A 22,768-nucleotide genomic window follows, 5' to 3' on the forward strand; every position below is an offset into this window, starting at 1 on the left:
CCTCGATAAAAACACTCCCTCTTGTGTACTTGCCTGTAGGTTCATTATGACGCCGTCTCCCGTTTTTGTAGGCCATTAAAGGAAGTATATAGGGCGAGACGAACACTGAATATTGCTCCTCATGGAAAAATAATGTTGTGGCAGATAGCAAGTGACTAATAACCTAACAAGCTTTGCTGGCGATGCTAATGCATACGCACTATCTTCGAATGCACGTTGGCTATCAAGCCGTTTAGGATCTCCTCGTGAAGAGGAGCAATACAAAAGTGAATTTGTTACCTAGACTGGGCGAGTAGCTCAACATTTTGTGGTATTCCCTTCGATGAAGGCCATTGTGGAGTTTCTCACGCTTAGACAGCAGCTCTCTGGTTTATTGGGTGTTTGATATGCATTTAAATGCCTGAACATGCTCGGAGGTCAAGGAACTATAATGCAGAAAGTCATAAAAGTGACTTGGTGGTTTGGCATCAAGAGAAAGAATGAAATGTTTTAGCAGATCAGTACTCCACCAGAAAGGGTGCCTTTTAATGAATCAATCAGGCACAAAGGCACTAGTAACCTTAACGAAATTAAAAAACCCTTAAATTGTCAGTTGAACGTTCAGTCTAAGCTCTTTTGTTGTTTTTCCCAAAGCTGCAATGTTACGCTCGCCAAAAAACCTGGCATTTGACCTCTTTTGACTACAAATTCCTCTAGAAGAGCATCCCAGCTATCAATATCAGATTGTAAGTTAGATTTTAAGGAGTTATGGTGTAAGTCTGCCACCAAGTATTTTTCGGGCTTGTAGCAAGAGATCATCTTAACTTTACCGTCAGATTGAAATTCCATTTTGAACCCTAAAAGGGAATTCACAACTTCAATAAATTCAAGTGATTTTCGGTTGAAAACCTCCCTTAGCCGAGTTGTTTTTTTGTTCAGTTTGAAAATCTCATTTTCCAACTGCTTGACGTCAAACTCAAGCCTATCGTAAAGAGATCTGGGGACCGAATGTTGATGAGAAATAGCTCCCCCGGCAAGAAGATCTTTATTTTCCTTTAGAAGTAGATCAAGCTGTTTCCTTTTTACCAGTTGGTCTTTAGAGAAGGGGTTGTCTCTTAATTGCATGATGCGCAGTTTCTTTTGATCCAACTGCCGGAGTTTTGTGACCTTTGTTTCAAGCATAGCGATGGTCTCCAAGGAAGCTGTGAGTTTGCGATTGAGATCCACGTTTTCAAGTTGTAATTCATTCAAGCGCTGAGAATAGTTCAGAGCGATATCATCACTTGTCTTACGCTTTTTGAAAGATGACACAGCATCTCCCCTAGTCATCAGTTCTTCGTTGAGTCTCTTAAGTTCGTTAGTGAGATCTTCGGTCTTGTTTTTATAATTTTCAACTAAATCTCCCAATGAACCAGCATTCTCTTTGTTATGGTCTTCAGGGTTGTCTTCTATAGGCAAAAGATTGTCAAGCTGGTTCCGCAGGATTTTGCACTCTTCAAAAGACAACAACTTTTGCTGCTCGATTTCGTAATTCAGCTTTTTGAGATTAAGTATGCTTGTTTCATAGTTCTTGTTTATTTCCAGGAGCTGATTACGCTCAAGCGCAAGCTCATCGTTTAGAACCTTGACATTATTGATGTCAAGTTGCAGTTTTGAGTTAGTGTTGACTAATCCAAGATTTTCATGCTTCAGTAATGTCCACTCTTTAACTATCTCCTCAGGCCTTGTTTTGGTACCCTCGTCTTTAGAAGTGCTGAAACTATTCCAAAAAGAAAGCTGAGACTGCAGGTTGATATTTTCAAGTTCCAAGTCCTGGACTTGTCTTTCCAGCGGTCCCTGTTGTTCCTGTCTGGTCTTTAGTCTTTCGTTTTCTGATAATAGAAACTGGTAAGAGTCCCGAGAAACGCGAAGCTTTTTAAGCTCATTTGCTTGTTCTAAGTTCGCCTTCTCGAGGGTTTTAGAAAACTTTATCTGCTCTTCAAGCAGATTATTAAGGGTTGTGAGCTCTGCCAGCTCCTCTGTTGAGTAGTTGTGGTGGGCCATAACAACCCTGGAAGCTTTAATACTTGCTATTTCATCGTCACGTTGCGCGACAGCCGATTGTAGCTCTTTTAATTGGCGATTCTGGGACTCAATTTCTTCCTCATATCTTTTAAGCAGTGATTTACTACTTTCAGACTCAATCTTGGAATTTTGATATTTATTCTCAAGTTCTGACACCTTGGACCGCGACTCCGATCGGAGCTGCTCAATGTCCCTTTCCTTCTCGGCCAACTTCTGCCTTAAGATAAAGCTTTGTGTATCCTGCGTTGTTTTGAGCTCTGAAAGTTGTTCCTCCAAAGCTTTAACTTTACTTTCAAGCTCGGTATTTGTGTCATAAAGATATTTCGTATCGCCTAATGCTTTCTCAAGCTCGTCCAAGTTAGTTCTATACTTTTTGTCCAGGGTTGATAGTTCTCGCTGTAATGATAACTTCTCGATTTCGAACTCATTCTGCATTGCATTCATCCTGTATTTGAGAGAAACAGCATGTCTTTGCGTACTATCAGGCGACATCGGCCGCTCCAAAAATGGGGAAGACCCGGTGCTATCGCTCATCTGTATAGCCGCAGCGCCCTTTTACTCGGTAGCGGCTTGTTATCACTTCAAGAACCATAATTATTTTTTTAACTACACTATCGATGTCTCGAATCACTAACCAACCTACAAAAGCAAGCTGAAGACTAAAACCGCAAGATGTCTCGCGTGTATGTTGCTGACTACTTATTCTGAACCTGATTCTCTGTTCTCGTACTAATTCTTATTTATAGCCCTAGAAGTTTTCGGTTGCTGGAAGAATTAGAAAAGGGCGAAAAGGGCATGGGCCCAGAATCATGCAGTTACGGACTGGCTCACAGTGATGATATTACGATGACACACTGGAACGGTACGATCCTCGGTCCTCCACATAGCAACCACGAGAATCGCATATACTCTGTTGCCATTGAGTGCGGCGAGGCCTATCCCGATCAGCCCCCAAAAATTAGGTTTCTGTCGAAAGTGAATCTCCCTTGCGTCGACCAGAATACCGGAGAGGTGAAGAAAGAGCAGTTCAGCACACTGCGCGACTGGAAGCGATCTTATACTATGGAAACTCTCCTGCTAGATCTACGCAAAGAGATGGCTCTACCCTCCAACAAGAAGCTTCCTCAGCCGGCCGAGGGTACTACTTTCTAAGTGTTAACGTACATAACTTACATATGAGCGCAACGAAATAGAGTCATTAAGAAGACTCGGTGATTTCGGAAGCTAAAGAGTCATCAAGATATTTTATCAAACCTTGAAATTTTATCGTGGTTGAGTTTTTGAAAAAACATCAGCTTTCATTTTAGAAGTACCCTTTCTAAGAAAACCTGCCCTGAGTCAAAGTGGTAGATCTCCGAACTGCCATAGTTTTGTTGTGAGCATTCTTCATCCAGAAATCCGCCAAATGATCAGAGTTCTTAGGCCTCAGTGCTTTTTTCGGAGATTGCACACAGTGGATCCACTGAATGTGAAACTACGAGATACGTCGCAGTTTGTAAGGGTGAAGCCGGTGAGCAAGCTCCGCTCTATATCCTCTCCGGATTTCATTTCATCTCCTAATTCAAAGCTACAGTCGCTGATATGGCACAGACCTCTACAGAACGTTTTTGTCACCAAAAAGCCTTGGGCAGATAATACCCGACAAGCAATGGTGGAGTTTATCGCGCACTTGCACGACTCTTACCCTGAGATCAATGTTATTGTTCAGCCAGATGTCGCTGAGGAGATCGCTCAGGACTTTGTTAAAAACCCTCAGTCCAACCCGGGGCAGCCGCATATCCTGTACACTGGTGAGATGAAAGATATCGTGGATAAGGTTGATTTATTAGTCACTCTCGGCGGAGACGGTACAATTTTAAGAGCAGTGTCGCTGTTTGCTAGTATGCAAGTTCCACCTGTCTTAGCGTTTTCTTTGGGTACGTTAGGCTTTTTGCTGCCGTTCAATTTCAAGGAACACAAGAGGGTTTTCGAGGAGGTCTTGAATTCGAGGGCTAAATGTCTTCACCGCACTAGGCTAGAATGCCATGTTATCCGTCGTGGAAGCAACGGCAAAGAAGGAAAGAGCGTTGCACACCACGCAATGAATGACATCTTCCTGCACCGTGGTAATTCGCCTCACCTCACCAACCTCGATATCTTCATCGATGGTGAATACTTGACAAGAACCACAGCCGATGGTGTCACCCTTGCAACCCCCACTGGCTCCACCGCATACTCTTTGTCAGCAGGCGGTAGTATCGTGTCGCCCCTTGTCCCTTCGATCCTATTAACCCCCATATGCCCACGTTCCCTGTCTTTTAGGCCTCTTCTGCTGCCTCACTCTTCGCACATCAAAATCAAAGTGGGCTGCAAGGCTTCTCAGGGTCCCGACAACAAACTTGTTCGGTTGTCCATTGACGGAGTTCCTTTAGAAGACCTAAACGTAGGTGACGAAATACACGTCGTCAACGAGGTCGGCACGATATACGTGAACGGCTCACAGCTGCCCAGCACGACCGACGCTGCCACCATCAAAAGACGCGGCCAAGACATCAAGAATGCGGGTGTTTACTGTGTTGCAAAGACGGAAAATGACTGGACCAGAGGCATCAACGAGCTGTTGGGGTTCAATTCTAGCTTCCGCTTCATGTCCCAGCGGGAGAAGGAGGGCGAGAACAGTAAGTAGTCGCTGAGCGATCCAAACGCACATAATCATGTAGCATATGTCTACAATAATAATTCTACGGTTTTGAGAACAACGCGACTAAGCGTACTATGATAAGAACAGATGTATTAATGATCATTGCAACAACCCCCATACGGGCGCACGAAGGCAGTCCCTTAGGCCTGCCACGAAGGCAGGCAACACATGGGCCGTTGCACCCAAGATCAGTAACTTTTCTCTCCAGTCCAAGCTAAATCTTTAAATAAAGGCAGCACACTATCTACACTTGTCATGGGCCAAGAACGCCTCGGAAGGGTTCGACCTCAAGGAGATGCTGTTATGCACTGCGAATGGCTGTGAATTTGCGTTAACCTCCAAAACAAAAAGAGTTTAAAATTTTAGCGGATCGGGTGAATTTATACTAAAGCCTTGGATAGGCTTACCCGCACAAAATAAGACTTATTGGTAAGGGCACACACAGCACTGCCTTTAACAAGACGTCTTGGTTTCAGAAGAAGCAGACAGCGATACGGGGTCGTAATTTATAGATGATGTATAGGTATTTATAACATGCAGGTTGGGAAGACGTATTTTTATGCACTAGCAGTCACCTCCAAGCCATTTTGGTAGGGTTTTTCGGCGTGAATTTGATCTATCTTCTTTAGTATTGGGTTGAAAACTTCCTCAACAACGTTCTCAGCCCATAGGGTATCCATGTGCTCGTAGCCAGGAAGCTCCACGAGTGTAAGGTCGCTTAAGTTGCGCACTAGGTTTTGTTTGGTAGTTTCCATGTCGATCAATATGTCCTGGTCGCCGTAGAGCAACATCATAGGCATGTTTTCGATGACTTGCACCGGAAATGGAGCGCAGCGATGTAGTTTTCTGTGCAAAGATGGTACGGACGAGTAGATCTTGGAGATGTCTTCCTGGAACATTTGGAAGCGCTTGTTGTGGATAATCTGGAACCAATGCGCGACGCTTTTCACACTTGAAGGCGAGAACATGTGCGTGTAACCCACCTGCTTCTGCGCGCTGCTGATGTGCTCACTTTTCCAGTTGAAAAGGTACACCAGGGACCAGTCGACAATTTTCATATAGTTTATGGGGCCAAACAAACGTTGCCAGAACACCACCGAGGGTAAAATGGCTCTAGTTCCGAAGATGAAGTAGAGCAGCTCTGGAGGGCACGTAACAAGGAACTTTGCCACGGGGTGACTCAAAGACCTGGGTATCATTGCCGGCGAAAGACCGACAAATAGCTGAATCTTGTCTCTTAACTGAGGGTTGATGGAGAACGCCGCAAAGGCTTGCGAAGAGCCCTGGCTGAAGCCTATGTACGTCAGCTTCTCGAGACCCGTAAGGTTCAGAATGTAGCTTATCGTGTTAGGGATATCGAAGATGGCGTACTCATCCAAAGAAAAGTCCCAGAATTTGGCCGACCTAGATGACAAGTTGATGTGCTTTCTACTGTACTTGTTACCACGGTTGTTGCCAAGCCAGACGTCGTAGCCGCGCTCGACAAGGAGGAACGGCAGACATTTATCAGAAGTTTGACCGAGCAGGAACAGCTCACTATTAGTCAAGAGGCCATGGTGAAAATAGACTACCGGTTTTTTTGCCTGCGAGCGGTACACTTCGCTTTTCTTGCCCAGGACACGATGGACCGTGAGGAGATACCCATCCTGCGTTCTTACCAGATGCTCCTGCACGTCGAAACCATGTGCCATGGCTATGTCCAGGATATCATTGGCATGTACCACCTCTTTGACCAACCGGTTGTGGTAGGAGTAGTTGAACGTCTTATACTTCTGGAAGAAGGGCAGGACGCAAATCAAGGGCAAGATGCAGTGGTTGTAGATCCACATGGGGATCCTCAAGCACAGCGAGAGGCAGAAGTTCCACAGGCTTTCCATGCGGCCGCACATCGTGAAAATGCGTGTTCGGTTGTTTAGAACTCCTAGTTTCCGTTTCTGAAGCGCACTGCTATGAGTTTAGTGACCCGAGAACACGATAGTAGAGCGGACGGTAATATACGCTTTCGGGACGGGTGGAGGCCTCGCTGGAAGAACGATAAATGCGGTGGTCGAGCGAACTATGCGCCGATTGGATTATGCGACGTCGCGTGATATTTAAATAAAAGTCAATTTTTCCCAGCTTGACGCTGACATCTCACGAGTACAGAAACTACTTATTAGAAACAAAGATCAAGATTTTATCGGGCTTTTGATCAATCAGTTGCACGATGGGATTTTCCAGTCCTCATACATTGAGTTCGAGCTTTTGCAAAAAGCTTCTTTCGGAGGCCATTCTCTCCGGAAGCTTCGGCGTATCAGTGGATAAGCTTGTTGCTGATAGGCGTGCTGCGACAAGCGCAATCTGTGGGCCTGTACTGGGAGCATCATGAATCAAGGGGGACCTGAGCCTTTCACAAAGAGTTTCCAATAAAGTTTCTCTACCTGTTTCTTGCTTCGGCGCGAGGCTTTAATCGCGGTCAAACGAATTCAATATTGTAGGACATGAGTAGCGCGCAACCAAAAGCCCGAGTTAACGTTAAAAAGCCGCGTCTCCCATACGACCAGAACTCACTGGACCTCCCAGCTTTGTTGCAAGGTGGTTCCGAGACTCCTACAAACACGAAACTGTTCAAGCACGGGCAAAATCATCCGCTTCCGGAACATGCCCTTCCCCACCAGCAGAAAGGGCAAACAGAGGTTTTTAATGGGAGATCGGTATTTCGAGCCGGTGCGTGTGAATCTTTTGCACATATCCTATCCCCAGCTGAGGTTTTAGCCGCCGAGCTTTCGCACGTGAGCACTAAAATCTGATGACATAAACATTACGTTCGGTGTGACCAAACTCATCGTTATTAAGTTGACGAACCCTTACAATAAGGGTTAGGTGGTCCAGGTCCTGGATGCTAGGACCATGTTCCCGGTGTAACGGAGCACCCCGTAGATTGCCACTGGATATGCCAGTCGAAATGCATCGCTTCTTTTGTGCCTTTAATCTTCCCTGACGCGGGGAAACGGATATCCTCACCCCGGTGCTGCCTGTTAGGCTTCAGCAGCCGCAAGATTGTTACAACTCCGCTTCAGGAGCATAATAAACTGGTATGATTTGCGTTCCCTAAGGTTTATGCCCTGCCAAAGTGCCTCTTTATTAGCCCAATGCGGCAGGTTTGGCAGCTACTTTCGCCTTTTTTATTAAGCTGAACTAAGCAAAGACGCCAGATTTCCCGATCGGGGACCTAATGAGCACAGTAAAGAGAGCATATGGTGGACTTGAAGAAAGATGATGTGGATCAGGTTTGCACGGGCTAAGTATCGGGCTAGTGCCAGTTGTGGTTTAGGATTTTTAGGAGAGGCGTTGAAGCACCATGGAGATGGGGCCGAGCGTCTGGCGCTGACCTCTTCGCGAGGGCACACCAAGGTATAAAATAAGCTGCACCATGAGAAACAGTCCTGCTCATTTGTTGGAGAGTAACCAGAAACATTAATCTTTTTGTCTCCACCACATAGCACTCGTTACAAACTCCTTATGCTTAAATCCTTTTCACTCTTTTTGGCCTTCGCATTGACCTCTATCACGGTTTCCGCCGCACCCATCAACATCACAGACTCCGACCCAGTGATTCCTAGAGAGAGTATATGCGGGTTCTTAGACCTGACTGACGCGGAAGACCTGGCGCTTTTGCCGGTTTCTAATGGGACCCATTCCGGCATTTTGGTTGTCAACACGACCATCCTTGCTCAGGCGTTCGGAAGCGACGACATTTTGACCAAGAGGGATGCCAATGCAGAGGCAGAAGCCGACCCATGGCGCTGGTTGAGCTTGTCTAGAGGGCAGCCAATGTACAAAAGAGACGCTAACGCTGAAGCCGACGCAGAGCCATGGCGCTGGCTGAGTCTGTCTAGAGGACAGCCAATGTACAAAAGAGACGCTAACGCTGAAGCCGACGCAGAGCCATGGCGCTGGTTGAGCCTGTCTAGAGGACAGCCAATGTACAAGAGGGATGCCAACGCTGAGGCTGACGCCGAGCCATGGCGCTGGCTAAGTCTGGCTAGAGGCCAGCCAATGTATTAGCTATAACCCCTGCGGTTCCCACGGAATCGTGCTGGACAATCTATCTTTTCATGACCTAGGCGTCCTAACATTAACTTAAAGTATGACACCATCGCGCTGGCGTGCGTCTTAATTTCGATTTTATAGTTCCCCTTCGTGCGGCAGTTGGCTCAAACAACGACCTATCCCTCTAAGAGCCACGTCCCCGAATTTGTTCTTCAATTTTAATAACTTTTACTTAACTGTCGCAAACCATAGCTACTAATATAATGCGAAATCACCCTGCAGCTATTGAGCACGCAAACCGACCAGGCCGACCTGTGAACTGTATCATCTCAGAACCCGAGATCCAAGCGAAGTCGCACGATGAGTTCTGACTTTTTTGAATTAGAAATTACACCATATACGCTAACGAGACTCTTGCTGCTTGGTCCCCATCCCGAACCATCGCCGAAACAGATTCTTGAAGAAGAACACTATGCTCTGCAAAAAATTCTTGTATTCCGCCGGGTTTTGCGTTGCGGAAACGCTTGTGTCCGCCGAGTGGTTCCTTGTCTCTGTGAGCTCGCCCTGGTCCTGGTTGTTTGTGTCGTGGAAGTCCTCCTCCAAGTCCGACTCGGTAATCATCACAGGCGACTCCTCGCGCTCGTTGGCTCTTGGCGTTTTCATCTGAACCACTGGTGTTGGATCGGGCGTCGAGGGCTCCGCTTCCTGGTCTCCCTCAGTTTGATGTTCAACCTCCGACGGCTGGTTCTCGGATCTCGCAGCGTCGCCGTCAACCTGCAGGTATAGGGCATTATTTTCGTTGCCGTTCTCGTCCGCCTCCTTGGCGAAATTATCGTCCGTGAACCAATCCCCGCGCTCGTCAACGAACTTGAAAAACGTCACTGCCTTGCCGTCCTGCAGCTCGCAATTTCCCAGCATCTCAGGCTCAATCTCGAACTCCCATTGGCCTTCATCTCCGTTAAACACCATGGGCTTTATCTCCCACTTCGTGAAATTTCCTGCCAAGCTCAGAGAGCCTAGCCCAGCCTGCTGGTGCTTGAAAACGATTTTGCTCATGTATGTAACGCCCTTTTACTCTTTTTTCACCCTGGCCGGCCCTTTGGATCGAGGGGTAGCTTAATCTTTTTATACTTTTGTCACAAAGGGATCTTTCCGCACTGACATTTAGTGAGGCATCACATGAATCTCGTGCAGCAATATGATAAGCCGCGGTTCCAAATGTGTCACAGTTGATAGATAGGGCTACGGGAATGGAATTGTTACACGCTTTTGGTAGACTCCGGCACAACCTCCTGAATATGCGTTAGTAAAGGCTTGAGAGCACCGAGATCCGACTTTTTGTTCCGCGAGAACTTGCATCTACCCCACAAAAATAGTTTTCCGGTATTGACTCCTCAGTGGCGGCACGTAAACTGAAAAAGTGGACTCTGTCGAGACGCGCAGCTTTGCTCCGCGCTGATTGTACGCGCCGGCTCCTGGTTGATTGTCCTTTGTCCACAAGATGGGACCTACTAATGACACTCGCAAAAAAAAACCTACCATTTATATCTGAGTAATAATTAAAATTTCAAGTCATGCTCACGCTCACCTTTGAAATGGACATCGACGAGTAGTGGCAAGCGGAAGTCTGAACTCAATTTGAGAAAAATATTGGTGGGCTAAACTGCAGTTTAAACTGTAACGTAAAACCTCCCGCTTGTTAGGCGAATTGTGTCACCAGGGCTAGATCTGTGGCCTAGTACCAAGCATAAGCAGATAGTGGCAACTGCCCTGCACTTTAAGTGCAAGCGTTGCTTTTATCAACTACTGAGGCTTTCCCCTCTTAGTATCCAAAACCTGTGAAGGCCTTCCCTCTGCTATAGATGTAGGCCTGCATCCGACACAGCCGGTTGTATGCCAATCGCGCGACCTCTGTCCCTGCTAACGATATTGGCGGGGCACGTTGCCACAACGATCTTTCCCAAAGTTGATCTTTAGGTCTTTGAACTGCTCATTGCTCTTGATTTTGTCAATGGCTAGGATTGCGTTGCTGATGTTGGTGAAATTGACGAAGCAGCAACTGCGCTCGGGGAGAAAGTTGATCTGCTCGACTTCGCCATACTCTTCAAAAAGTTTGCGCAGGTTTTGTTCTGTGAAGACTGGAACATCACGTTCGCTATCCGCCTTGAAGTCGATGTTTCCTAGGTATATGTTACGTGAGGCACCGTGGCTCACGGCAAGCGCAAGTGCGTTGGACAACGCACCAGAATGCTTGCCCCATCCAATCTTGCACCTTTTGTTGTGAATAGTGAGCCCATGCAGCGATGTCATTGCGTAAAGCTGGGCAGCAGCAGTAGGATCGATGAAAGTGACAAAACACACGTGACGATCTGTGAGTAGCTTGATGCTTTGCAAAAGTCCACCGCGCACTGCGTTGCAAATCTCCTCGATCTTCACATCTTTGGGCAGGTTACCCAGGTATATTGTTCTGTTTCCAAGGTTATTTGCACCTCCTGCAGCTGTAGCAATAGCTGCAGCTGCCGCAGACTGCTGAAGCAATGTGTTGGAGATGAAGTCCCGGTCAGTATACTGAACCAGATGTTCCATGCCTGGTTGCAGCCCCAGAAACTGAGCCGCGTTATGCTGCTGAGTCTTGGTGACAAAAGCGCATCTGTCTTTCCCATAAAATATCTTCTTGTTGGAATAGTAAGGGTTTACAGTTGCTAGACTCGAGACCACCTTAATAGCACTGAAAATAGATGAAAAGTGAACAAATGCGATTCCCTTCTCGACAATAATCTTGACGGATTCGATCTCGCCGTAGAAGTCAAGATCTGCCCTTAATTTCTCTTCAGTGGCGATCAAGTCTCTCGGATCTGCGCCGAACTGCGGCGCAAGGTCACGATCTGTGTTGAGACGACCAATATAAACATTCCTCGTAGCCCCGTCGTTGGAAACTGCAGCAGTCACAACGGGATCGATTGGCGTGGGCTTTCCCCAGCCGACTTTAATGTCGCGACCGCCAATGTTCAGGCGTTTAAGTATCGCGTCCGAGTGGAAAAGTAAAGCAGAGCTTTCATCCAAAAAGGAGATGAAGGCGCACATCTTTTCCCGCAAAATTCTAACATCCTCGACCACTCCACTACGGACATGGTCCAGGAGTTCCCTGACCTCCAGGTTTGGTGGGATGTTTCCAAGATAAACAGTCCTACTTGGGGCCGACGTGAAGTCCCTGGGGTTGTTTAGTTGGAGAGGCTTATGGGACAACGGAGCGTTAGCTGCCGCTGCTGCGGCGGCAGCCGCAACTACAAACTTTGAGTTCCTTGGGGTGCTTGAATAACTAGAAGAGCCCGTGGAAATCTGGCTCGATGCATTATCTGTCTCATTAGGAATGACGCCAAAAGTCGGCTGTTGCTCAAGGATTCCGGATTGAGGAGGGTAGCCCATCTGGTGCTGTTCGAGATATCCTGCACCATTGCTTTGGTATCCGGCGTTGGGCCAAACCGCCTGGCGGTCATTTTGGTATGCAACCTGAGAGGTGGGTGACAACGATCGATACAGGCCGTCGTCTATGCTTTCGAGGCCAGCCGAAGGCACGTCATATGCATACATGGGTGTATTCATGAACTGTTGATGGTAATGAGACGACATTCAAAGGTCTATCGAACGTTGGGGGCGGGAAGTCGTTGGAATCTTATGACTTTGTGAGTAAATTTAGCAAAAAACAATGCCCAAATGCCGAAGCAGAGATGTGATGCAATTAAATGAAAATGTGGGCGAACAGAAAAAAATCTTCCAAAAAACTGCAATAACTAGTCAACTGCAGGTTGATGTTCTAGGTTTGCGACGGCTAATAAAACCGGATCGAAGTGAATCAAATTATTTGGAACCTGTGATTTCCAGAACTGAAGAAGCGCAAAAACAAATCAAAACAAAATCAAAAGAATTGAAAACCAGCCAACTTCAACAAGATTCAAATCTCCTTTATCCCTTAACAGTGAAAGTCGGTCTTGGCGTGCTTAAACAGCGTCTATTACTTATCTCCAAATCTCTGAGTGCGATGAGAGACGTTGTGAAAGTGGCAACTCTTCATTTTCAATAACGTTCTGAAAAATTTGTGATCTAGCCCTTCGTACGAGATCTCGACTCGAGGCCATAACAACCAGCTCTGAGAGTTGGGTGCCGCAGAGATAGAGGCCGACACTCCCTTCGGATTTTGTTGGTGGCAGTTATCGCACTGGTGCCAGACGCAACTACAGTCTTTATACCGGTCAATTAACTACCAGTATATTTCACTCGGACCATTATGATTGACCTGAGAATTTCGCGTAGTTTCAGGCATCTGTTTCGACTTCCGTCTCCTCTTCCGTGTCTTTTTCCGTGTCTTGTTCCGTGTATCCTTCTGTCTCTTCTTCTGTCTCTTCTTCTGTCTCTTCTTCTGTCTCTTCTTCTGTCTCTTCTTCTGTCTCTTTTTCCGTTCCTTTCCCAATCTCTTGCGCGGTATCTTCCCTGACACCTTCCTCAGGTGCTTTCCCCGTCTCTTGTTCCACCTCTTCTTCTTTCTGGGAAGACATCTCTGCAACTTCGGGTATTGCAGATTCTTCCTTCTGGCTTACGTCCAACGTAAAGCCAGGAGCACTGCCTGCTGAAGGCGCGAGCTGTTCTTTGGACGCGAAATCCTGCTCTTTCACAGTGTTTAAATCCCTTGTCTCATCCAAAAACGGGTTTTTCATGAGACTAGGCGTTTCTAAGCGCAAGTTAGGGGCGCTCACTGTCCTCTCTCGGTTTATGCCCAAGATTTCGACGTCATTGCCGCCAAAATCATCCCATTGATCCTCTTCCTCCTCTTTCACCAAGGACTTTATTGTGCTTTTCTTTGGCGAAGGTGTGCCTGATTTGCGAAGAGAGGTTCTTTTTCGGGGAGATGTCATTCTTGAAACAGGTTGGCTCACGAACCGATTTACAAGATATCCATCAGGGATATCCTCTGGTGCGCGATTCTCTTCTAAACGTCTCTGTAATTTGCGAATCATTGCTTTCTTTTCATTCAGTAAGTTAATTACAAAGGCCCTTGTTCTCTCGTCTCTCTTTTTTATCATCTTGTGATCTTCGTCCTGCCTTTTTTGAGACTCATCGACTAGGTTTTGTAAGTCCTTGCACCTCTGCTCAAGCCGGTGAATTTTTTGATTACCAGTAACACAGTTTTGATAAAGCTTCATGCTCATCTCGAAAAGATCAACTTCCTTCTCTCGGGCAGGCACCAACTCTAATTCGCAGAACCGTTTGGTGAGGCCTCGAACCTGAGTTTCAAAAGCCAGTTTCCATGTATTACCCACATAGTAAAACCTCCATTGTGCCTTCTCAGTCCATGACCTGTCCATGTCTAGCCTGAAGAATCCCGCAGACAATAGGTCTAGTAACTCATACCAGGATTTTAAAGCATCAGCATGAGAAAAGCAGTGCAACTTTTCAAAAGACACATTCTTCACAGCTGCAATCTCGCTGCCTTCACTTGCAATAAGTTCTTTGATGTAAATGTGTTGCAAGTTCTTCAGATTATCGCACCTGTCTTCGCTAAACTGAGCTTGACATAGGACAACGCCAGTATCATCATCTTCGGAGATTACTGGGACGCAGCTAATGAAACGCATGTCACATGTGAGCTATTAGAGCTGTACCAACGTTAAAAGCCACCACAATAAGTCTGATGTCTTAAACTGTTTATAAGGTTCTTATTCAAGTTATTCAGCAATATTAGATTAATAATTAAATGTAACTAAGAACATAACTTCTCAGAATTAATTCATAAGAAAGAGTATAAACAGACCTACGCTTATGACAGAGGTTTCTCAAATTCTACCACCAGACTACCAGTTAAAGGAAGCCGAACCAGAACACTGTCCAGGGCCCGAATCAGAGAAAGCAGGTCAAGGAGATGCCTGCGCTGGATGTGCCAACAAAGAAATCTGCGAGAGCCTTCCTAAAGGCCCGGATCCTGACATACCGTTGATTACCGAAAACCTATCGCAAATCAAGCACAAAGTATTAGTTTTATCAGGCAAGGGAGGGGTCGGCAAATCGACCTTTACAACTATGCTCTGTTGGGCTTTGTCATCAGACGAGGACCTTCAAATTGGAGCCATGGATCTTGATATTTGCGGACCTTCGCTGCCGCGAATGTTGGGATGCGTGAACGAAACCGTACATGAATCAAACACTGGGTGGACACCTGTCTATGTTGCTGATAACCTTGCGACTATGTCTATCCAATACATGTTGCCAGAAGATGACTCAGCTATTATATGGAGAGGGTCCAAAAAAAACGCACTAATAAAGAAGTTTCTGAAGGATGTCGATTGGGATGCGCTGGATTATCTGATAGTGGACACCCCTCCAGGAACTTCGGACGAGCACATCTCCATCAACAAGTTCATGAAAGAATCAGGCATAGATGGAGCACTAGTTGTGACCACGCCCCAGGAAGTCGCACTTTTGGACGTACGAAAAGAAATAGATTTTTGCAGAAAGGCTGGAATAAAAATACTGGGTCTTGTTGAAAACATGAGCGGCTTTGTGTGTCCCAGCTGTAAGGGAGAATCTCAAATATTCAAGCCAACGACTGGTGGCGGTGAAAAGCTATGCGAAGAACTCAATATACCATTTCTTGGAAGTGTACCGCTTGATCCGAGAGTGGGAAAGTCTTGTGATGAGGGCCAGAGTTTTTTGGACCAACACCCCGAGAGCCCTGCATCACTCGCCATACTCGATGTCGTGGAGAAACTTCGGGATGCTGTCGGAGACATTTAAAAGGTTGCTTAATTGATCCTTTCAAATAGAATTTTTCTATGTAGTTTGAGCGTTCTGCATTTTAACTAATGTATCATGGTGCTTTCAGGTTTTTCCTGATGTAGCGGGCTTCTGGCTCACCAAGTGGTAGTTCAAGAAGCCGGTCTTTCATTGAAGAGGCAGCCGCCTCTGCGTTTTCTGTCATGAGGTATGCCAAAGAGACAGCGTAGGCCATGACTGAACAACATATTGAGATTTTTGACACATGACCATATGTCGCGTAGAAGGGAGGAAGAGCATGAATCAACTTCTCAAGAGTTGCAAGATCGGTATGCCCGTCTAAAGCAAAGTTTAAGTATTCGCTGAAAACTCCGAGGTCCCTGCCTGATGTATCGAGGAATTCGGAAGGAACCTTGTCAAGTATGTCACGTAGTGTTTTTAAACTTTGTTTATCCGTGGTACTTCTCAAGATCATCTCTGGGGCAACATTAGTGAGTAAAGTCTGTACCGCATCCTCGACCAATCCGCCTTCCAAAAGGTTCTCAGCCTCGGCCAGATAGTTCTCGTCGAATTTGTGACGAAGCGCGATTGCTTGGAAAATGAGACTATCAGGAACTTGAAAACGTTTTAAAATGTCTCTCCCTGATGCCCCTGAAAAGAAGTGGACATGTCTTCTAATGAGGTCGTCGATATGCTGCTTTGCTAAAACATCGCTATGCACAAAAAGTAGTGTAAAGAGCGCCTCGCCGTAAAGCTCGTTTGCCTCCAACTGCTCCTGGAATTGTAAAGTGATAGAATCAGTCTGATCAGATGTGAAGTTACAGCATTTTTTAAAACGAAGTGTTTGAACTAAGAACCAAAAAGCTCGATCGTCGAACACATTTTTTGAGACTCGCATCCTTTTCAGCATTCTCTCATCTCTGACCTCTGAGCAGAAGAATTTCAGAACACTGAAAATCACCTCATATGAGACTGGTTTGCTTGAGGTCGGGTGTGCTTCCAAGAATTGCGCCACAAATTCCTCCAATGAACTAGCGTTCATGTCGGAGAACAGTAGATAGACGCTCAGGCATTCTAGCCACGAGAGCTCTCTTGTGAGGTCCACCACACAGGTTTGGTCGAAGGGTTGGCCACTTAGAAGCTGATATATTTTGACGACAAAGAGATCAACTTTCCGGTTTAAAGCTTTCCATTTGCGAAGCTGTTGGGAAGCCAAAAACCGGACATTTGGATTATTTGTGTTTAAAAGAGTAATCAATGCAGACAAATGAGGATTTTTGAGCTTGATGGCAGCTTTAGTCGCACCAATGATGTCTCCTATAATGAGCTGGTAAAATATGCTTTCATTAGGATTCTGCGTCGATTCGATACGATTCAAAACAGATTTAGACACCTCTTGCACCACCCAGGAGCATAACAGCTGATACCTTTTTCCTTTGACCAGTTCATCGAGTTCAGCTTTTCTGTCCTTTTTGGGAGAGATCCCTTTTTCATCAAAAAGAATCGAGAAAAGCTTCCAAATGTTGTGCCCCTCACCTACTGCCAATGTAGCTTCCATCTCAGAAATTGTCACTGAAAAGCTCTTAACCATGGGATAACCATTTGACCCGCGCATGTTGACCTTGGCATTGATGTAGTTTTTTTCGAGCGTTTGGCTTATCCGGCATCTACTCTCATTATCCCAGGCAAGAACATCAACAAGGGTGCATCCTGAAACGTCCTTTTTTGAATTACAGAGCAATTTCGAATCCTTGGAAAATTTGGCTAGTTTAGGGATGTGAGACAAGCGTAACGTGCGCTTTGCGCTCTTGTTAGTGTTAAAAGTTTCGTCAAAAGCTTGGCTCAGGGAGCTAGCCTCTCTATTTCCTGTTCTTTGTAAATTTGTGCTTCTGAAAGCAGAATTGTAAGGGTCGTCTGCTAATTCCAACTGAGTTGCCCAGTTGTTAGCAACACCCAAAGCAGTTTGAACCTCCATCCCTTCGAAATCCTCTGGATCGACATCAGAAGGTTCGTACTGCTTTTCCTCAACCAATTCATTGAATTCCGTATCCCCGGACTCTATTTCGTTTTGAACAAGTGTGCCGAAAGCAACTCCGTCTATGTCTAATCCGCCTCTGGGGTGCATAGATGTTTCGTCCATTGCTTGTTTATCAAAAGCTTGACAAGATTTTGCAGCAATGCTTCTATGCTTAGGCACTGCTATTTTACGCTGCTTGTGATCGGCCTCTGAGCTTGGTTCTTGCTCTTTTTTTTCGGTGCCATCTTCATCAATAAGTCCCCATATGCTGAAATGCTGAACTTTGAAAGTCCATAGACCTTCAAGGGGGTTGTAGGATACAAACGACATCCCTTTCAATCTTCTAAGTTTCTTTATCAGGAGCTGGACCTCTTCAGCTGAGTGTTCCTTCAATGGCGTCCTCGAATTTTTTCCAACCGCATAAATCTGTTCTAGCGTAATTGTAGCAGGCACATTCAAGCCATACCCCAAAGGTGGCTTTGATGTTCCATCTGGGTAGACTTCGACCGTTTTATTACCATGGAAAATTACTATCTTGCCGAATAGACTGGTTTTCAGATCGCTGACGTAGGAACTTAGGTCTACATCGCTATCGAAAGAAATGGATCCAAAACCCTGGCGTCCAATGACAAAGTTAGAAACACTGCAAAGTTGCTTAATGGGAAGCCTAGAAAGCTGCTCAATAGTAGGGGAACACCAATACCCGACTGTTTTATCATTCAGCTCTTTACCTGTAAGCTCTGGCTCAGTAGTTTCTCTTTTTTGTAGCACGCTCCTTGGTTCCTCTAGGTCTTGATGCAGGTCTCTTGATCCAAGAATTTTGGTACTGGTAGTTGTACTTTGTCCACTTAGTAGCTTCATCTTCTTAGCAGCGCTCCTCCCGGTGTCTATCTTCAATTTCCTCATGTCAGCAGCCTCCGACCTGTTAGCCTTTGCGCTGTTTTCAAGGCCTCTTTGAAAATGAGAGTGATCTTTTAAATTGGATTCTGTTGTGGAGGAAGTTGGTACAATCTCTTGGCGGAAGATTGGCTTTCTAACAGGAGAGAAGAGACCCTGTGTCAGTTCATTGCTTCTAGTGTTTCTCAAACGTGAACTTAGTTTTCCAATTAGGGTGCCATTAGATTTGAGACTGGATGCAGGACTGCTGGAAGAGCCCGATGTTTTCTGAGCATTGTTAGCTCCTCCATCTTTATTAGAATGAGCATTGGATTTAAAAAGCGACGTTGTGATAGACTCGGGCATTGAACCAGCAGATTTCGCGATAGCATTGAATTGGAGGCCATATGGGTTGCTAGCAGCAGTAGAGCCCTGAATACTTCCTTGGTTCCCAGACGATAACATAACGCCATTTCCTCCGAAGCTTGTCGCGCCTTGACCTCCTGAGAAAGTTGTATTAGAGAAATTACCAGTACTAGAGGGAATCGAAGACGTCGCGCTGAACAGACCTGGAGCATTAGCTTGGCCGGGCTTAGAAGCAGATGCTGAGTTACCAAATATGCCACCGTTTGAATTGGCGTTCAGACTGTTGCTGGTGCTCCCTCCGAACAATGGTCTGCTATTACTGGGGTTCGCGTTTGGCTTGTTGAAGAGCCCACCTACATTAGCGCTCTGGCTTGCAGATCCAAAGAGCCCTCCAGTGGGTGCGTTTGTATTAACTCCTGCACTAGAATTAGTGTTCGGAGTACTCGAGCTGTTCGTATTGTTTCCAAATAATCCTCCAGAATTTGAATCCTGGTTTGCATTACCGCCAAAAAGTGCGTTTGGTGCTTCTTGCGATGCACTAGTGTTGTTTTTATTTCCAAACAGCCCTCCAGATGGACTAGGGGTCGAAGCCCCGTTTAGGCGGCTTGTACTCACGTCTCCAAACAGACTGCCTGAGGCAGACTTCTGTCTCGGCTGGAAAGCATTATCTGTCTGGGTTATCTTAGAAGTGGGTGTCGATGTGTTTAAACCCCCTCCAAACAGTGAGGATCCTCCACTATTCGAGCCAAACATTGAGCTTTATCAGTTGAAGTCTTGAGCTTAGCTATCAAGATATTGCTTTGTTTGAAAGTGCGACGAAGTTTCTTTTGCTAGCAAAGTGGCTTCCCAAAACGCAGTGGCGCTCCTTTTTTGCAATAATTCCAAGCACGAAGATGCTCAATTGACTGAACACAGCTATCCTAGGAGTTATAGTGTTGTCGTTTTCTGCATTTACTTCAATGGATAACATCAAAGAGAAAATTTGGTGAGCTCATATAAGTCAGTCACGTGATCAATGAATAAAGCTGTTTGCTTCACAGGTTTTGAAAGGCTGACACTATGCCCAATCAGGAAGATACGATGCTTGTTACATATCTAACGTAATGCAATTTAAATAAGAGTAGGCTCTTTCAGCCACGGCAATACACCTGAGGCTTTTGTTTGAAGAAACTTCAAAGCATCCTCCGGCTGAAGCCTTTCGGAGCAAAGGCCTCTGACACGTAGTTTTGGGCCAGAGCTGGCTAAACCCTTGACTGCTGAAACGAACTCATTGAGAGATAATTCAAGCAGCAGAAATTTCTTCTTTTTTGAGTCAAAACAAGTAATTTCGATGTCAATCGAACCGCTAACCTCGACTACTTTACACGGAAGAAGTAATTTCAAACGCTTATATTCGGTGAGAAGGAGATGAGCATTGAATGAATCATGTGAGAGTGCCCTAATAAACTGGTAGACATTTGACTCGCAACTACTCGCAGTGCGCACTGAACGAGCATATATTTCTTTAGCTATTCCTTTTAGCGAGTTCGGAAAAGCTAAGTCAACATCACCCACTTGCTGGGCGCGTTTGATGTCAAAAGTTGCCGTTATTGGAGGGTCATTCAACTGGACGGTCAATAAAGATTTGCGGTAGCTTTTGAAGGATATCCCGCAAATTTTCTGTACTATGTCAAATGTGGCGCGAAGGTTCTCGGCTTGGTGAGCTGCAAAGGCTGGGCTTCCCTTAACTTCGGACCTTAGCGAATTTATAGCACTGCGTGTGCGCTCTATTTCAAGCTTAACGTTCTTAATATCAGAACGTACAGCCTTCATTCTCTTTTCAAATTCTGAAGAGCTCTTCAATGCTTGCATTTCTTGGACTAATTCTGCCTTCAAAGCTTCAAGCTTAAGGCGGTCGGGGATCCCCGGACTTGGACTCTTTGATTGGGTTAGGCTTTGCGCCAGACGAATTTCCGTCAGTATATTCTGCCTTGTGTTGAGTATGTTTCTCTTCGCGCGATTGACCTTATCCACATGGTCCATGATCGAGTTATATTCGTCTTTTAGCAACAGCAGATTTTCCTGCAAAACATTTTTGATGCCGTTTAAATGTCTCGACCGCCATTCCAACCAGACTTTTTCGGCCTCCAATCGAGAGAAACGTCGTAGCAGAGTAATTTGATCACTCAGTTTCTCTCTTTCTAAGGTGCCAGATTCAAAATACCTCTTGAAAAGTGCTGGTGCAGGATTCCGTGCTATTTCTTCTTCTAATTCTTTGAATAATTCCCGCGATTTTAATATTCTGCGCAGCAACTCTTTACAGCAAAATGCATAAATTTCCAAAATTGGCATGTTGGCATATAATCCATAGTACACTTCCACTACGGGCCACTTTCTTCCTTTTTGAGATGATACAAAAGACATTCGATTTATGGGCAACAACTCCAACTCTGTGTCGCTAAGCAGTGAACTAATACCGACTGAATGAAGAAAAGCTTTTAAGCTCGCTTGTTCTCTTGTTTTATCTACAGTAACATCAGGGAAATTTCTGTCATAGGCAGAAGATGCATTGATGTTTTCCTTTGGAATGGAAGTTTTTGGACTGTTACTCATATTGATCGAAATCGCTATAGGTGAAAGCCGCTCCATCATTGTGATTTCCATATCTTCATCCGTTTCTGCTCCATGAGGAATTTTTGCAGCACTAGCTCCATCCTCATCAAAACCATGAGCACTGCTAACTCGCCTCTTCTTTCGGGATATATTCTCATCGAAAACACGGCCACTCGTTTCTATATTTCTATCCTTTTGTGCCCCAAAGTTTTGTTCCTCTCTGTCTTTTTGTGTTGAAGTAACAAACTGAGACGACCTTATGTCGAAAACATCTCGCTCTGCCTGCATGGGAACTGTAAGCGAGGTTGCGTGCGACACTTCATCCGTAAGTGATGCATCATTTGGTTTTGACATACCCGCTTGGTTTGCTCTGACAATCTCCGTTGTTTCCATGTCGGATGTTTCCTCTCCATTGTTCTTAGGGCTATTTCGGGACCTATCCGGCTGAGATATATAGGATTCCTTTTGTGGTGGTTGGAAAACTTCTGTCATAACCATCGACTCACCCTCTTCTTCATGCTGGATGCCTTCCTTGTGAAGTTGCGTGACCTCCATATCTTCTTCCTCCTGATGAGCTGAAGACTGACGACTGCCTATGATTTCTTCAGAGTTGTTTTCAGGTCCTGCGCTGTGCTTTGAGAACAACTGTGTGATTTCCATTGAGACCTCTTTGTCGTAAGCAGGGGTATACGGAGTTGATTGGTTCCCCTGTTCGGAGTTCAGGATCATTGAATTATCAACCAGGGGCCCTCCATAATTATTCGTCAGCTGCATTGATTCCTCATTGTATGTGCGCTCTTGAGAGTTTTGTACATGCTCTTTTGAGAAATCATCGGTGAAGGCTTCAGCGGCAGGCTTCCGCCTTGGCTCTCTGAAAGTAGAGCGGTCCTGGGGGACAAAATCGACTCTGTGTAGTGTTACGTCCGGCGCAAACGACACTCTTCGATCTAACTTCGATTGCAATTTTGAGGTATTCAAACGTGATGTCGTGTTATTGCGGCCATCTGCGTCCTCGTGCTCTTGAGAGCTGCTGAAGATAGGAATGTTTGAAAGCGTCAAGTTCTCGCTTCCACCATCATTGAACAAAAACTTTTGTTTTAAAATGCTTCTCCCTGGCACCATGGATTTGGACCTCTCCTTCACTTGTGCCTTTCCATCAAGAGATGTTTTTGAAGTCTTTCCAAATTCTTGATTCATGAAGGAGGTCGCCCAACTTGTGTAAACAACTACCATTCACTAGACGCCAATAACTTTGTTATTGTTTTCAAGTTCTTCAATTTCAATACGTTAATAGTGATCATAATACTGCAAATTTTAGAATTTCTCTTATACTTGGATCTTCTCTAGTCGTGGCGAAGGGACTACATATTGGTTTTGGGAAGAGCAAGGAAGTCTCA

The 22,768-nt window shown here is 45.5% G+C and overlaps 11 protein-coding genes across 11 annotated transcripts; 4 read left to right on the forward strand and 7 right to left on the reverse strand.

The window, feature by feature from the left end:
- Positions 1-600: 600 nt before the first annotated feature.
- On the reverse strand, positions 601-2,577 carry MAD1 (coiled-coil domain-containing protein MAD1; the record flags this gene model as incomplete). Its single annotated transcript, XM_002556042.1, has 1 exon — positions 601-2,577. The coding sequence occupies one exon, from the start codon at positions 2,575-2,577 to the stop codon at positions 601-603; it is 1,977 nt and encodes a 658-aa protein (XP_002556088.1).
- A 138-nt stretch (positions 2,578-2,715) lies between these two features.
- MMS2 (E2 ubiquitin-conjugating protein MMS2) lies at positions 2,716-3,195 on the forward strand (the record flags this gene model as incomplete). Its single annotated transcript, XM_002556043.1, has 2 exons — positions 2,716-2,726; positions 2,790-3,195. The coding sequence occupies 2 exons, from the start codon at positions 2,716-2,718 to the stop codon at positions 3,193-3,195; spliced, it is 417 nt and encodes a 138-aa protein (XP_002556089.1).
- A 253-nt stretch (positions 3,196-3,448) lies between these two features.
- On the forward strand, positions 3,449-4,708 carry POS5 (NADH kinase; the record flags this gene model as incomplete). Its single annotated transcript, XM_002556044.1, has 1 exon — positions 3,449-4,708. One exon carries the CDS (start codon positions 3,449-3,451, stop codon positions 4,706-4,708), a length of 1,260 nt encoding a protein of 419 aa, XP_002556090.1.
- A 572-nt stretch (positions 4,709-5,280) lies between these two features.
- KLTH0H04840g (KLTH0H04840p) lies at positions 5,281-6,612 on the reverse strand (the record flags this gene model as incomplete). The annotated part of the gene is made up of 1 exon (XM_002556045.1): positions 5,281-6,612. The coding sequence occupies one exon, from the start codon at positions 6,610-6,612 to the stop codon at positions 5,281-5,283; it is 1,332 nt and encodes a 443-aa protein (XP_002556091.1).
- A 1,612-nt stretch (positions 6,613-8,224) lies between these two features.
- On the forward strand, positions 8,225-8,770 carry KLTH0H04862g (KLTH0H04862p; the record flags this gene model as incomplete). Its single annotated transcript, XM_002556046.1, has 1 exon — positions 8,225-8,770. The coding sequence occupies one exon, from the start codon at positions 8,225-8,227 to the stop codon at positions 8,768-8,770; it is 546 nt and encodes a 181-aa protein (XP_002556092.1).
- Positions 8,771-9,157: 387 nt separating this feature from the next.
- Positions 9,158-9,811, reverse strand: UIP4 (Uip4p; the record flags this gene model as incomplete). Its single annotated transcript, XM_002556047.1, has 1 exon — positions 9,158-9,811. The coding sequence occupies one exon, from the start codon at positions 9,809-9,811 to the stop codon at positions 9,158-9,160; it is 654 nt and encodes a 217-aa protein (XP_002556093.1).
- An 864-nt stretch (positions 9,812-10,675) lies between these two features.
- On the reverse strand, positions 10,676-12,385 carry MRN1 (Mrn1p; the record flags this gene model as incomplete). Its single annotated transcript, XM_002556048.1, has 1 exon — positions 10,676-12,385. The coding sequence occupies one exon, from the start codon at positions 12,383-12,385 to the stop codon at positions 10,676-10,678; it is 1,710 nt and encodes a 569-aa protein (XP_002556094.1).
- A 683-nt stretch (positions 12,386-13,068) lies between these two features.
- LIF1 (Lif1p) lies at positions 13,069-14,385 on the reverse strand (the record flags this gene model as incomplete). The annotated part of the gene is made up of 1 exon (XM_002556049.1): positions 13,069-14,385. The coding sequence occupies one exon, from the start codon at positions 14,383-14,385 to the stop codon at positions 13,069-13,071; it is 1,317 nt and encodes a 438-aa protein (XP_002556095.1).
- Positions 14,386-14,569: 184 nt separating this feature from the next.
- Positions 14,570-15,541, forward strand: NBP35 (Fe-S cluster-binding ATPase; the record flags this gene model as incomplete). The annotated part of the gene is made up of 1 exon (XM_002556050.1): positions 14,570-15,541. One exon carries the CDS (start codon positions 14,570-14,572, stop codon positions 15,539-15,541), a length of 972 nt encoding a protein of 323 aa, XP_002556096.1.
- Positions 15,542-15,614: 73 nt separating this feature from the next.
- On the reverse strand, positions 15,615-19,532 carry NUP145 (nucleocytoplasmic transporter NUP145; the record flags this gene model as incomplete). The annotated part of the gene is made up of 1 exon (XM_002556051.1): positions 15,615-19,532. The coding sequence occupies one exon, from the start codon at positions 19,530-19,532 to the stop codon at positions 15,615-15,617; it is 3,918 nt and encodes a 1,305-aa protein (XP_002556097.1).
- A 357-nt stretch (positions 19,533-19,889) lies between these two features.
- Positions 19,890-22,604, reverse strand: SPC105 (kinetochore-microtubule binding complex subunit SPC105; the record flags this gene model as incomplete). Its single annotated transcript, XM_002556052.1, has 1 exon — positions 19,890-22,604. One exon carries the CDS (start codon positions 22,602-22,604, stop codon positions 19,890-19,892), a length of 2,715 nt encoding a protein of 904 aa, XP_002556098.1.
- Between the last annotated feature and the right edge of the window lie 164 nt (positions 22,605-22,768).

The sequence above is a fragment of the Lachancea thermotolerans genome (assembly GCF_000142805.1).
Source record: "Lachancea thermotolerans CBS 6340 chromosome H complete sequence".
NCBI classification, from domain to species: domain Eukaryota; kingdom Fungi; phylum Ascomycota; class Saccharomycetes; order Saccharomycetales; family Saccharomycetaceae; genus Lachancea; species Lachancea thermotolerans.